The sequence below is a fragment of the Numenius arquata genome, chromosome 1, assembly GCF_964106895.1.
Source record: "Numenius arquata chromosome 1, bNumArq3.hap1.1, whole genome shotgun sequence".
NCBI classification, from domain to species: domain Eukaryota; kingdom Metazoa; phylum Chordata; class Aves; order Charadriiformes; family Scolopacidae; genus Numenius; species Numenius arquata.
The window spans coordinates 11972378-11987930 of NC_133576.1; the positions used below are offsets into that span (position 1 = coordinate 11972378).

The 15553-nt window shown below is 40.4% G+C and overlaps 1 protein-coding gene across 1 annotated transcript in view; it reads left to right on the forward strand.

Moving 5' to 3' along the window:
- Nucleotides 1-15553, forward strand: part of POLQ (DNA polymerase theta) — a 57779-nt gene that overhangs the window by 41406 nt on the left and 820 nt on the right. The window contains exons 21-30 of the mRNA XM_074146395.1: nt 1020-1157; nt 2548-2722; nt 3219-3354; nt 5024-5142; nt 5895-6079; nt 6413-6524; nt 7613-7642; nt 8084-8208; nt 9716-9869; nt 12287-12402. Of these exons, the coding sequence (XP_074002496.1) occupies nt 1020-1157; nt 2548-2722; nt 3219-3354; nt 5024-5142; nt 5895-6079; nt 6413-6524; nt 7613-7642; nt 8084-8208; nt 9716-9869; nt 12287-12402 (1290 nt within the window). The remainder of the gene's footprint in view (nt 1-1019; nt 1158-2547; nt 2723-3218; nt 3355-5023; nt 5143-5894; nt 6080-6412; nt 6525-7612; nt 7643-8083; nt 8209-9715; nt 9870-12286; nt 12403-15553) is intronic.

A 15553-nucleotide genomic window follows, 5' to 3' on the forward strand; every position in this document is an offset into this window, starting at 1 on the left:
TACGTTACATGGAATCATAGGAATAGATTCTAATTACTGTGCATGCTTTTTTTCCCCCTTATTTCTTTTCCATATACTAATTTCTTGCTGAGGGTCTATACTTTATATGGAAGTAGTCAAAATTTGCAGGCATCATCACTAAAAGTTCCACAGAAATATTCCTCCTTTGTTGCAAATGCAGAAGTTTTGCTCAGTAACAGTAGTATGAGTTAGAACTCCTAAAATAATGCTTGTCTCCAGTTTCACTCTGCTTCATAGAAAAAGGAGAAGGAAAGTTTTTTTCTGAAATGCTGTTCTCTGAACTACAGGAGCTTGTTTCTCATTTGAAAATTTTGTTAGGAATCACGTAAAATGTCTTGTATAGGTTAGTACAGCTTTACCCTTCTAATTTTGTGTCAGTAAAACTTTTATGCTACAAAAAATGTGTGAGGGAAAAGCTTCTATTCCTTTCTGCCAGCTGTGAAATGAAACACAATAGCTGCTAAATAGTGTATAATGCCACAAAGAAATGTAGAGTGAAAAATGAAAAACTATGTTCTCTCTGTCTAATTTTACTTGGCAATTTTTTAGAAAAACTAATACTCTGGCTATTCCACAAAAAGTATTTGTGACCACCTCCTCCTATGGCATTCATGTTGCTCTGAAGCCTGCTTCCTGCTAACACTTCTTTTTTTAAACCAGTGTTTTTCCCACTTTTAGTCATCTTAACTCCACGTTTTATTACAGTTGACTGTCAGCAGTAACCTCAGTTATTGGATGGAGTTAATTACCTTTTCTAAAAACATACGTCTGAACTCAAACTTCTAGTGTTCAGAAAATGAGATTTTAGATTGCATTTTGTAGTTAATTAAAATGAGGAGGAATGACTTTGATAGCAGAGATCTTTAATCAGCTTTTTAATTACCTGGAGCATTTGTACTATCCTTCGGTTGGAACAAGCTGTTTAAGTGCTCAGTTGCTTTTTGTTTTCTCCTGGGAGTAGCATGCAGAAACTGACTTGAAGTGCTGGCCTTTTTCAGGTTTTGTTCCTGGAGCTGAAGTTGCCACAAAATGGAGATGTGAAAGTTCAAGGGAACAAGAAAACTCTGGGTTACACAAGAAGAGCAACTGCTAAAGGCAACAGGGTTAGGCTGAGCAAGCAGTTCAGTACAACCAAGGTACAGTAAAGTCTGGTTCTAGTCTGACTTTAAAAATGACTTACTTTACACATCTGCTGGTTGGATACTTTGGAGTTAGGTACGCTGACTTAAATGGAAGTAAATTTCACCTGCCTTTTTGCTCCTCCAGTGGCCACTGGAAATTTAAACTGGGTTCTGCCTTCTCTGTTAGCAGAATTATTAACTCCTCCTACTTTCCTAAAGCCTGAGTACAGCGAGGACGTGACTATAAATAGCAGGCTTCAATTAGAATAAATCAGGCAGAATTTGATTTCCCAAACCATGTGTAAGGCCAAAATAGCACAATAATTTTGTAAAGCCCATAGTAGAAGAATTTTTCAACATCAGCTTGAAAGATACTTAAATACCATGGTGATTAATTACAATATTTTCCCTGCCTGGTACTACCATATCTGTATATTGTGCTTCAGAGAATTTGTCTTCAGAATGGCTGATCTGATGGCTTATCAAATTTAGTATATCAAAAGCTTAGATATATGTGAAGGCTATTGACAAGCTTGGCAGCTGATAAATACTGTGGAGCTGCATTAATACCAACTGCTGCAGGCTCATGGGTGCTCTTGCCAGACAAGTGATATTAGCAGATATATATGTGCCCTGTTTTCAGGGCTCATTAATGTGTGTTGTTTTCTTAGTTCCCCTTTGTTCAGTGTAGTCAGTGCTTGGAAGACAAGTATTGATTTCTGAAACTCAAGCAGCAGTGAAAAATTGAGTGCAGTGGTGCTGGCAGAGCAGGGAGCAAGAAGCAAAGTGGGGATTTCCTGCTTTTGCGATGTGGAGGGATGAGGCTACAGCTGCCTGCTGCATACAGAAAAAATTGTTATTTTGGGAAATGTTTGCATGCACAGTCTTTTTAAATTCTTGTTAGTCCTTTCATATTTCTGATTTAACTGAAAGGATTTGATTGCTAGTGGTCAGCTTTGTCTTTCAAGGAGCATGGTCAAGGGCTTCATTTTGTTGAGTTCCTAGAATATGGATAGGAGAGAGCAGGGAGAAAAGTATGCAAGAAGATGGAAGAGGAGCACTAACACTGGGCAAGAGGAGACAACATAGGGAACCTATGGCAAGTGATGCTTTATTTGATCATTTCAGGTGATTTATTGGTTGGTGGAGACTGAGTGGTGATGAGGATGCAAAAGTCCAAAGAGAAGCGATTGCTTTCTTGTGTGTAATAAAACTGCAGCTGTGTCTCATGGTGCTTTGATTGCCCAGTGTAGGCGGTGGAGGGGATATCCATTTAATTTTAAGGCAGTGACACTGGAAACTCACTGTGGGTGAAGGAGTTGATTTTTCTTGCAGAATTGCAAAAACTTTATAAATAAAGCTTTAAAGGCAGTTAATTATAGTTATGACCTTTTCTCTCCACAAGGATGTTTTGGAGAAATTAAAGGCACTTCACCCATTGCCAGGGCTGATATTGGAATGGAGGAGGATCAACAACGCCATTACTAAAGTGGTGTTTCCACTACAGAGGGAAAAGCGATTGAATTCTGCTCTGGGAATGGAAAGGATATATCCAGTGTCACAGACTCACACAGCTACAGGTAGAGAAAAGTGTGCAAAATCCTCCCTTCTTACTGTTTTTTTTTTCCTTCTTTTTTTTGTGTGTGTGTGTGGTGCAGCTTTTTTATGGGGAAAAGATAGGAAATCAAGCCTGTGCTCTATTTCAGCCGAATTAAAATACTGAAATACCTATTTCACATGAATCTGCCCTAAAAGTCTAGATGTGTTAAAATAGCTTTTGTGTTCACCAAGCAGTATTATTCATTTCTTGCATATATTAGCATGTAAATCTCTGACTGCAAAACAGGTTCTGGATTTGGGAGTTTCTTATTAGTGATACAGGAATGCTGCAGGGGAAACATCTCAAGTCCAATAAACCCGAATTATTTTCCTTCAGTTTTCTCAGTGCTTGTATGCTGTCCCACCCCACCCCTTGCCCGCTTTGTTTTTTGGAGATGCAGATGTGTGTTCAGCTGTGTTAAGTTAGAGAGACTCCTTTTGGACTCTTACTTAGTTCTGCCTTGTCTGCCTCCTCAGGTCGAATAACCTTCATGGAACCAAATATCCAGAATGTGCCAAGAGATTTTGAGATTGAAATGCCAACTGTGGTTGAAGAAAGCCCGCCCTCCCGAGCCCATGGAAATGTTAATTCTTGTGCTGTTTCTGGGGGCAGGTGGGAGGATCTTGGCAAAGCTTCTGCCTACTCTGTTGATCTTAATGTGGTTGAGTTGTCAAATTTCTCTTTTCTTACTTCACCTGTGGCTGCTGTTATGTCAGTGTGACTCGTTACTCAGTGTTTCTCTTACAGTTTGCTCTTCAGGAGAAGAATCAGACCTAGCCACAGAGGCAGAAATATCATTCTGAGAAATAGCTCTGGCCAGTGCTCAGGCTTGCAGCAGTTTTGCAGGACAGTTGGAGAGTGAGCTGGGTTCTTAGAGTCTTCCCTGTAGAGAAGCAGCCCATCAAAGGAATGACTCCATTCCTTTGCTTGCTGAACTTTGAGAGAGGTCTGCTTCTCAGCCTGACTATATTCCTTAGTCCAGGACCCGCTGCATTAGGAAGATGGGACAATCCTAAAGGCACAGAAATGACTGCTGGCACAAAAGAAGCTATCATGCAGCTGAAGTCTGATAGGCCTTCCAAACTTTGGTCCAAACTGTCTTTTATCTCAGTAATTATTATTACTGCTCCTTCCTCTTGTAAGAAGCTTCTGGCTAAAGGAGTGTAGCTAAATTAGATCATGGTATAAAGCCTTTACTCATTGAACTAAATTGGGAACCTATGCTGGACAGTGTGATTGTCTACAGTTGTCATGTTGTCCCTCACCTTTATTTCTTTTGAAAATTTATTTCTGTTATTTTTGTGCTATCTTTCATCTCCTTAATCCCCACCATCCCTGAAATAACAAGGTATAAGAAGAAAAGGGAGTGCACAAGGGAAGAGAGCATGATGTCTTTTCTGTGCTTTGCTGAAACTGGTCTTGATCTCAGAGATACCTTTTCATTCTGATAAAGAAATTTCTCGGATCCCTGACCTAAACATCAAGGACTTATAAAGGCCTTTTGATTTCCAGTGAAGAACACAATGGGCTGGCTGGTAGACTGGTGCTTATGGGGTGTGAACGGTATCACAGCTGTGCACTGTGACGGGTATAATTCTGTCTGCAGCTATAAGTGAGTTGGACAGGAGAACTAAGGAAGCCCTGAGAGGTTGCAGAGCATCTGGGTGCTACTGTAAACTTCCAGCCTTCTGAAAAAGAAAATCAAGTTGCTTTGGGGCAATTTTTTATTCGGTCTTTAGAGAGGAAACATGCGGTGTTTTATGAGCACATCTTCTGCAACTTCTCTTCTGCTTTTACAGGCTTACTTCTGTGTGTGTGCATGCGCAGTCATGAGGCTGATGTTGTGGGAGAAATCTTTCCTGTCTGTGCTAGGTATGGTGTAGGCATTCTGGATATGAGAACGATGTTGAGAGAAGACTTGACACTCAATGTGGGGTGTTGAATTTTTAGGATTCCTTTAGGACTTCTTTGCTATCTTTCTGGAATGCATCTGTCACAGATTTGGGGCCTTTTATCTTACCTGTTTTGGAGTGAAATTATCCAATTTCTGGACCAAACCCTGAATGTACAAGGAAAATTTATGCTTGAATCTGTTCGCAGTCACTAAATCCCTTCAGGTGTACATATGGCCTCTGTCCAATTCCCCCATGGTCAAATTAGATACAGATTATCCAGAAGAGTGGAATAGAGGCTTGTTTTCACTGAATCTTTGTAGCAAAAATGGTTATGCATCTTTAAGTGTTTTTGAAATTTGTGAAAAAGTCATTCTTTGTCTCCACAGATGTAGAAAGCGTTCCAGTATTTTGCCTAATGGCCTAAAATTTCAGGCTGAAGACAGATCTGAAGAAAGAGGGATACCATTTTCTGTTAGCATGAGACATGCTTTTGTTGCCTTCCCTGGTAATGCCCAGATCCTGTTCTGTGCCAGCTAATTGTTAAGAATATAGTTAACAAAAAGTCCTAGCTCTAATGAAGCGTTAAAAGTTGATGACAGTATATATCTGACTTAGAAGGCTACTTGGAAAACTAACGCGGTAGTGAGCATGCCCTCAAAATTATTTACAAGACTGTAAAGGAGAGTGTTTCAACTGGGGAAAACATTCAAATGTTATAATTCAAACGTTCACACCTTCATTTCCTCTTTAAGAATACATATTTTTTTTTAAGAGCTATACTTAGGCAGCTCTTAATACACAAATTGCACTCTATGTAGTGTTATTTCTATCCAAATGTCAGTTTTCACATTGCCTGCCCAGGCTCAGTACAAGTCTGCTGGTCTGATATGTGCTAATTATTCCTATCAGGTGCTAGGCTTTTACACAGACACCTGGACAGATACTTATTCTGTGTGTTTTTGATGGATTCTAGATGCAGGGGCTCCATGGAGAGCAAGCAAGCCTGGGCATTGGGGAAACAGACAAGAATTTATCTGATTTAATTTCTGCTGTTTATTGGCACAACTTTTAGGAGTGCAGAAGCAACTCCTAGAAGTATTTGCAAGGAAATGGAGACTAAGGTTGCATAGGTTGCATAGAAGTGGCTGCAGAAAACTCTCAGAGCAGAACATGCAAGGACGGCTTCAGTCCTCCTTGCTGGAATGTTGGTTGGAATAATTTATGAAATAATGATTTCTGCTAACTTTGTGACTTCAGGGGGCTTAATCTTGGCTGCGGATTACTCTCAGCTTGAACTGAGGATCCTTGCTCATTTGTCTTCCGACTGTCGACTTATTCAAGCCTTGAATGGGGGTACTGATGTCTTTAAGAGCATTGCAGCAGAATGGAAAATGATTGATCCTGAAGCTGTTGGAGATAGGACCAGGCAACAAGCTAAACAGGTAATTTTTAGAAAAAACAATTCAGCAGTAGCTTTCTAGGCAGGAAGGTTCGGTGTTCAAAACATCAGGGAGTCACAATAGTATGGTTTTCTGTTTGGGTTCAGGCATGATTGTTCAGCGGGTGCTTTGTATGTCCTCCCACTCTCAATACATTTCAACTGTCTGGGTTTTGGGGGATAAGGGTGGAGAAAAGCAGCATGAACGTCTTGGACTTCTTGAATGCTTGCTCTTAGTCCCATACACTTGTCTTCCAGAGAATCACATTTTGTTTTGGCTCTGCTTTCTCTGCATGGCTCACATATGGTTGCGGTTCTTCACATTGTCCTCTGGCAGATTTGCTATGGAATCATCTATGGAATAGGAGCAAAATCTTTAGGCGAGCAGATGGGGATTGATGAAAATGAAGCTGCCAATTACATTGAATCCTTCAAATCAAGATACACAGGTTCGGATATGGCTGTTTGGGAGCAGTGTGGTGGTTGTTGGTTTTAATCTCTTCTGTCTGTGTCTCTTCAAATCCTAGATTTGTCTCAGCCTTCTACTACTCCTATCTCTTTTGAAAAACCTTTTCATTTTGAAATAGTCCAGTTCATGAACACAGCAGTTTGATACTCCATGATGTTTTACTCTACACTTTGGTTTTATTCATCTTTAGGATGTTGTTGTTTGCTTATTACATTAATTATTTTGTTGCTTTTTTAATTAATTAATAAGCCCTGGGGATTAATTTTAAAGCTCTTAACTTTCTGGATAAGTACACTCTTTTCCTTATTAAAACACACAGCTTCAAAGGATATGCAATACAACTTTACACCACACTTGTTATAATTTTTAAATATAACCATTTGTCTCTTCTGTTCTCATCTTTTACTTTCATTGAGTTTTAAACTGTTTTGCATATCACCCTTACATTTTTATCCAGCTGCTCAGAGCAGCTCTCCCATATTTTTTAAAAAGACATTGTTTCATTTCTAAGAAGCCTGTTAATTTTTAGGAAAGCTATAGAGAGAGTAGAGCTGTAATCAGAAAATGAATGGAGGGCAAATGGGATGAGAGACGACTAGCTCTAATCATACAACTTGGAAATGAGCTGGAAAATTATGTTCTGAAGATTCAGGGTTTGTTTCCTTAGGAGGCAGATGCTGAGAAATGATGTCCCATTAAGAGTCTGTTTATTCTCCAGTAGTTTCTAGATAGTGTCTCCTTCATGACCATTAGAAATGACTTCCTGCTTCCTCCCTCTTGGTACACGTGTGTACATACAAACTCTGCAACGTACCTTGTATTTTAAATACTTCACTTATGAATTTTTACTTATACGTGTTGCTAGGCTGACATGCTAAATTACTCTGCCTAATGAATTGACGAATGTTGTTGATCTTGAATACCTCCTTTTACCTTTTATATTTTGGAAAGAAACTGTTTGAAGTGAACTATTTCCACTTTAGTGCAGTTGTTACCTGAACTTGCAGTGAAAGGGACTCTTCCTTGTCTTACCTTTCTTTGACCCAAGTTTCTTTTTAACACCCTTAGTGGTTTCACTCCTTCCCTTGCAAAGTGCGGGTGGGTAAGTTTCTCTCATCCTAGAATCTAAAATGACAGAGTTAGTCAGCCTGAGGCTTCAAGGGCTCTGACTTCTGCTTTTAACTTACTCCCTTCCTACTACTCATCTTCCCAGTGCCAGTCCAGGTCCTGACCTCTCCATTATCAGTAATACATGTATGATTCTCTGTGCAGAGTGGACTTCCTGCCTCCTTGTGCACAGCCAGATACCCTGACACTGTGCACTCTCTTCTGCCTCAAAAGTCGTAATAAGTTTCCCAGCAGAGCTGCGAATAGGCTGAATGAGTGATCGTGTGCTCTTGCCCGCTGACAGGGTCTAGGAAATTTAAAGAATTACCTTTTGTGTTGCTTGGGTTTCCCAGACTGCTTTCAGTGACCCCAGTGAGAAGTCACTGTGGAACATCAGTTGTATTAGGGAAACCTTTCTCTTTCCTTTCACAGGGATTCAGAAATTCTTGAGGGAGACAGTGAAGAGCTGCAGAAGAGATGGGTTTGTGCAGACCATCCTGGGAAGACGGAGATACTTGCCAGCTATCAAAGATCCAAACCCCTACAGTAAAGCTCATGTATGTTGAGTGCAGTACTTTTTTTTTTTTTTTAAATGATTATTATTACTTTATTTTTTAAAGTATTAGATTTCTTTGCGTATCCATATCTGTGGTTTTACAGGGTCTGTGAGCCATCTTGGTCATGGCCTTCCATGTCTCAGTTCGTTGTTCCCTCAGTTGTTCTCTGAATAACAGAGCTTTTGTCATGGTTTGCTTGACGTAAGTCTTCTGTGACTGGATGTACAGCTGTCATCACTGTGCTAACCTCACTTCAGAACTCCCACATTGAAAGTGGAGTGAGTAATTTATTGAAGTAAGGGGACATGATTTTAAAAAGGCTCCACGCAGTGACGTGCTTTAACTCTTCAGGCTGAGTTGCTCCCACACAGCAGTCTCTGTATATTGTATGCTGTCAGCACTTGAACAAGAAAGGGCATTTAAGTCCTATATTTTCGGGTGTTTGTTCCTTTTCATATTTCCTCTCAAAGGAAAATTGCTCAAACTTGTTAGATAAATATTTACTTAATACACGCCTTTGCACTGGCATTATTTTTTTCAAGGTAATTTCGGACGCATCTGTCATAGACTCTACTTCCGTATGAGCAAATTGACTCCCTGGGTAGATGTTGGCGCATTTCTGTGGGGAGGAAGCATGATACTTCTCAGTAGGAAGCTGGATCAGGTTGTGTGGAATTAAAGGCTAGAGTGGAAGAGGGAGGAAGTGGAGGAGTTTGTACTCCAAGTAGTTGAAAGGGAAACAAGGAGACTTTCAAAAAACTTTTGAGATGATTTGACTGTTTAATCTGAAGGATACTTCAGCATGAAGCTTTGTAGATGCACCTTCTGTTCAACTTTGATTTATTCTTTAAAATCATATTAAAGACCAGTTAATGAATTATCTTCACTTTCAGCTTCCTCATAACTTCTTGCACACATTTCAGCTCTAATCAAAGAGAAAAGAACCTTTTAATACAGTTTTCTTGTCTGATGAGAGGATTAGTAGAGAGGATGCTTCTGTGGAAAAAAAATGTCATAGTGTGGTCTGGTGTGTTTTTGCACAGCTGTAATGCTCTGGCAGTCAGGGTTCAGTGCAGTAGACCGTATTATTAGTCCATGAAATCCAGCTTCTTGCTTTTGGTTATCCATTCCTGATGGTTTTGAAGATAGGCAGAAGTGTCTCATGCTACTTGGATTAACTATGAGATTTTTCTGCTCCTCGTGAAACTGTTACCATGTTTATATGCTTCTCCCTCTTGTGGCTTGTGACTCTTGCAGGTTATTACCCTTGATATTAATTAGTTTTAAGTTTGTGGAAATCCTGATTTTTCTCAGTCACCTGGAGAAATTTTGTGTCTGAAGCTAGTCTAGAATGTCTCTCTCTTTCAGGCAGATATAACAAACTCTTTATCTGGAGGTTTTACTATGCTTGTATTTGGCCACGTATTTATTATTTTTAATGAAGTACATGTGACATGCTGGATTTGATTTATTTGGGTAGATTTTGAGAACACCTATCTCTTTTTAGGCAGAGCGACAGGCTGTGAATACAACTGTTCAGGGATCTGCTGCAGACATTGTCAAAACAGCCACTGTGAACATTCAGAGACGACTGGAAGCTTTCTCCTCTGTGATCAAGTCCCATGGACACCTGGAGAGCTCCTTCCAGAGAGATAAGACAGGTATGCTCACCTCTTCCTTGCACATTAGAGCAAAACTTCTAGTGTTACTAATTAAAAAAAAAAAAAAATCTCTGGAAAAAAGTTAGGGCCGTTGAGCCTAACTTTTAGGTAGGAGTTATTTTATTTCCTGACAGGGGCAAGTCTATGTTTAGTGGGCAAAAAGGTCATAAGGAAAGAGGGAGAATGTCTACTCAACACACAAACTAAAGCAAATGCTGTGATCAGCTCAGAAACCCCAACCGCCTCAAGGCAGATGTTGCAAATATCGGCAGTGGGAGTTCATGTGTGATATGACCTGTGATGCCACCACAGAATTGTTTAAAAGTAGGAAGGAGAAACTGAGCAGATACTCTGGCTTCAGAGGCAGTGAAAAGACAGAGTGGAACAACTTCTAGTTCCAAAAATACATTTTCTTGGTTAGAATTAGCTCTGGAATTTGATGTACAGAGGCTCCACAAGAGTATTATATGAAGCACTTGTCAGCATAAATTTCATCTCTCTGTGGATAGCAAAGCTGTGCTGGGGTATTCATTCCCAGAGGAGTGCTATGAAGATTATTATTTTTTTTTTTAGCATAATGTAGACAGTGTTTTGTTCATCAGTCATATATTTTTAGAAAGACAACTTAAGGGATGGAGTGCTGTATTTCTTTGATAGTTCTTATGCTTCAACTGAAACATGAAGCTGTCTTAATACAAAGAATCTGATTTGTAGGACTGAGAAGAAAAACTAAATAATTTACTGCCGAACCTCTAAAAATATGTCAGAGAGTTTTATTTTAGAAAGACAAGATTCAGAGGTGTGCTATGAGCTGAAGGCATGTGCTGGGCAGAACTTTCCGCCCCTTCCAGGAGCAGCAGCTACTTACCTTTTGCCAACGTAATTGCAGAAAGCTGAGTAGATGCATTTAGAATCATAGAATTGTCTAGGTTGGAAGGGACCTTTAAGATCATCTAGTCTAACCATCAACCTAACTCTGATAAAAAAAACCAAACCCAAACCAAAACAAAAAAAAATCAAACGCACCATCACTAAACCATGTCACTAAGCACTGTCAACTCGTCTTTTGAATACCTCCAGGGATGGTAACCACTTCCCTGGGCAGCCCATCCCAATGCTTAATAACCTTTTTAGTGTAAAAATTTTTCCTAATATCCAATCTGAACCTCCCCTGGCGCAACTTTCAGGCCATTTCCTCTTGTCCTATCGCCTGTGACTTGGGAGAAGAGACCAACCCCTGCCTCTCTACAACCTCCTTTCAGGTAGTTGTAGAGAGCGATAAGGTCTCCCCTCAGCCTCCTTTTCTCTAGGCTGGATAATTCCAGCTCACTCAGCCTTTCCTCATAAGACTTGCTCTCCAGACCCCTCACCAGCTTTGTTGCCCTTCTCTGGACCCGTTCCAGCACCTCAATGTCTATTTTGTGGTAAGGGGCCCAAAACTGGTCACAATACTCAAGGTGGTAGTGTACTCGAGGTACCAGTGCTGAGTACAGGGGGACAATCACCTCCCGAGTCCTACACACCACACAGTTCCTGATTTGTGACAGTTTTTCCTCCTCTGATACTTGCTGTTTTGAGAACTGGAAGGAATTCTTTCTCAGCAAGTTATAAAGGCCTGTGCCATCAAAGAAGCATCCTGCGTCATGTGGCTTCTTCAACATTGCTGCTTCAGTGTGAGGCTTGCATGAGGAACTGATGATGCTGTGAAACCCTTCCTGTAGTTGTGAACTGGAGTCCTCCTGTTAGCTGACCTGAGAAATAAATAACTTTTGAGTCTGTGTGTGAGGTTGTGTTTGTTTATTTTTTTTTTAAAAAAAGCTTTTACTATGGAACGGTTTGTTCTGCTTTATTTTTGTCAGACAAGGCCTACCAGGATCCTGTTCTCGTCAGCTGCTTACTTGTTTATTCAAAAACTGCTCTTTTTGTATTTCCTTTTTTTAATCAGGAGTAGTAGCTACAGTTTCAGATAACAGCATTTGGGAGGAGGCTTACTGCCTTTTAAGACTAGCCGTTAAAATTATTTTGGAAGAAATGTAGAATCCTAATTCATTGCCAGAGAGAACATTGCAAACCAACTTCTGATTATACTTGACGTGATTTTGTTTAAAATTTACTTTTAAAACAGATGGTTCAGGAGACGCAACTGTCTCTTGTTTCTGTTCTGATTCATATCTTCATAATGTAAGGCTGAATTGTTTATATCTAAAATGCCTTTCATTAACATTTTTCCCTCAGTAGCTGTACAAATATTGATAGAATAGCAATGTTTTGTGGTTTTATCTGTAGGCATGGCTTTTTCATTTCAAAGTTCCTCGTGTTCTTTTTCTCTGCGTTAGGAATGTGTGAGTGTTTTTTAATTAGAGAAAACATGCCTTTGCAAAATGGTATCTAACAAAGTGTGCTCTGCACCTGTGTAGGAAAGCTGGCGAGGAAGAGCAACAGAGGGATGTTACGTCCCATCAGCGGATGTTTCTTTATCCTCCAACTCCATGATGAGCTCCTCTATGAAGTTGCAGAGGACGACGTCATCCAGGTACAGCCGTGCAGTTGCTTTTTCAGCTGTCCCTACTGCATTACGGTGTTTCAAACAAACCTTCATTCTAGGGGCTCAGCTTTTCTCCCTGGACTCCTCTCTCACTGTGTGCTAAAAGGACTGTGAAAACAATGTTGAATTGGATGAAAAATTATACTTGTATTCTTGATCCCTTTATTTTCAGACTCAAGCCACTCTCATGGCTGAAGTTCATTTTTCCAACGTGTGCTTTGCTGCTTATAACAGCAGTTTGTACAACTTCTCCACAAGACTTGATGAGTGAAGTAGTTTACTATTGCTGACAGGGGTAGGGGGAGGTTTTTTCCTCGTTTTGAGGTATTTTTGCCTCTCTGTTTACACTCGTGTCTTCTGGTCCCTAGCTCATAACATGTATTGTTACAGCTGTGGTTTATACTCTGTGTAGGGAAAAGAGGATTCCTTGCTTCTGGTACTCGTTTCCTCGTTCCCTACTTAGCTGTCTTTCTGGTAGGAGCGTTGTGATCCCGGTTAGCAGCATGGTAGCTATGAGAAATATGCTGTGTGGACTTAAGGTACCTTTCATGTGCTTGTGTGTGTGCTCTTCCACCGTGTAGGCACTCCCGTGCCTGGGCATAGTGGTGTCTGTGTAACCGCTTTCAGTAGCAAATGTTTTAGCCGTGTGTTGGCAGCTCAATGCTTTCCCAAGTCCTGAGCACAAATGCAGGAAGGTTCCCAGGGCATGCTTGGGGATGGCTTTCTCCCACTTCTCTTCTGCACATACACATCTTTAATGACAGAAGGCCATTTCCTGACAGCAAGCTGTAGCTCCTAGTCTGTGGGAGCTTTCAGCAGTACTAACTGGCCTGAGCATTTTTTTTTTTAATTTCATTAAGAACAAAAGGTTTAATATTTTTCTCTTGAATCTCAGCTCAAGCTTCAGTTCGTTTTGCCAGCTCTGTTCAGACATCTGCTGCTTCAATCCAGGCAGGCTGTTTTAGAGATGAAAAGGGTCCTAATTTTCTTTCTGTAGAAAACTGAAATCCCCTGAGTGTAGCCTTTTACGTCTTTAGATACCAACTCCAAGTTATTGCGGCGTTCCCAGAAGAACCGGGGCCAAATGAGTGGATTTGCATGTTATTTTTATTGTATTATATTTTTTTCATTAACAACCTCAACTTCAGGGGAAATTATGGCCAGCTTTTCTAACTGCCTTCAGATGTATTTCTGTCCATAGATTTTCTGGGCAGTCACTTAAATCAGCATAGGTACACAAGGAGTGTTTCCTAGGCTCAGGCTTTCCTTGTGTGTGCCAGTTTTGCTAGTTTTTCAAGGATTTCTGTTTAGCTTAAGACAACAAGGTACTTCTTACCCCTTTGATTAATTGTTTTTAGGGCCAGAAAGGATTTTTATTTGTGATAATATTGCCTGCTGTCCTTTCAGATGCACCATTATAATTATCCTATAGTGGAAAGATCTGGGTTGGAAAGGATCCCTTGAAGCCTTTCCCTCTTAAGTCCCTACTCAAAGTAGGGCCTGAATTAATTAGTCCTTTTGAACTACAATATACCTTTTACTAAAAAAAAGAAGTGAGCATTTCCCGGTTTCTGTATTGGTGAGGTTTTTTCATCTTGCTGGCATAAGAACTTTATTATACTGTAAATCATGTATTTCTCTGCTGCAACAGCAATTTTTATTCAGACAAGTTAGATTGGTCACATGCGTGATGCTGGTTCTAGCTTACTTTCAGCTGCTAAAGTGCACAAAAGAAAACTAAAAATATCTTTCCATGTATCTAGGAGTTTGTGTTCCAGTCAGAGTCTCCTTACAAATGCTTTCTAAGAGAAATGACATAAGTGATCATTCTGTTTTCATTTGCAGTCTATCAGTGAGCTAGCTTGCCTCTTTTAGAAGACCATGTTGGGGTAATACCTGTTTTTTCTTGTGCTGAAGGTGTGAAATGCCTGGAGCATCAGGGCTTTCCTAGTCTGTGCAGAATGTCAAAGTGAAGGCAGGGAATTTCCAGAGCTTGTCACAATAGCAAGACTGTAATAATATTGCTAAAAATGGTAGAAGGAGGGTTGACCTTCTACCTGTTGAGCTGACCCTGACAATGAGGAGTCAGGTAGGAACGTAAAGGTATAGGCTAGATTAGGAATCAAAGGCTAGATGTTCTTAAACTGCTTGCTTGTCCCCAGCATCGTTGCATTTATGTTTTTAAGGTGGCCAGTGTTCCTCCAGGCATGTTTTAGCTGACCATTGAAAACCCTGGAAATGGAGCTGTTTGCTTAACGTACAGGAAATTCAGAGTCCAAGGGTGTTGGTGCATGTCCTATGTCATCCCATCAACTTCACCAGGAACCTCACACTGGTTTTTGTGTCTCTGCAGCTGCCGTCCCTTGTCCTAGGTGCAGCAGCCCTAATCTGATGTGTCTCACTGTGTGCTGGACTTGTGACCATTCTCAGAGAATCTCCCTCTGTATGGTTGACATTTCTTTTGAAATACTGGGCCCCAAACTTGATCAAGGCTGCAGCGGTTTGAATAGAATAGAAAATTGATCTGTGTCACACAAGCAACATTTTCTTGTTCTGTGTTCCAGAATTGTGTTTGCTTTCCTTCTCACAACAGTGTGTCATGCTTAAGCCCTGTTCAGTTTTTAATCTCCGATAACCCCATTTTTTTCCTGCCCAGGCAGTTATTTTTCATCCTATTTTTGAACAGTAGATTATTTCTATCCTAGTTCTCTATCCTGCTTCTTTCTACTCTGTGCTCGTCTGTGCTAAATTATGTCCTATTTCAAAGCATTTTTCTAGGTTATCGAGATCATTTTGAAATGTGGTATGTAAGGGCGTAGGGTTTTGGAAGACAAATCTCCCCTTAGTTCTTAATGCTATTGTAAACGCTTGTGCTCTGATCTCCTAAAATCCCTCCTCCATTCCCCAGTAAAAACTGTGGAGAAATTTCTACTGTGGGTACCAGTGAGGGAATTATGAAAATGTATGGAGGGGTCAGAAAGCTGGAATAGTTCCTGTGTTGATAGAGTGGCCTCTAACTCAGATGAGGAATCGCAATAGTTTCAAAGCCTCTTTTCATTCTGCTGTGGGATGGGTGTGCAATGAAAGATTCATTCAAATAAGCAATCCAGGACGGGCTGGACTCTGTGTGGGTCTTGGG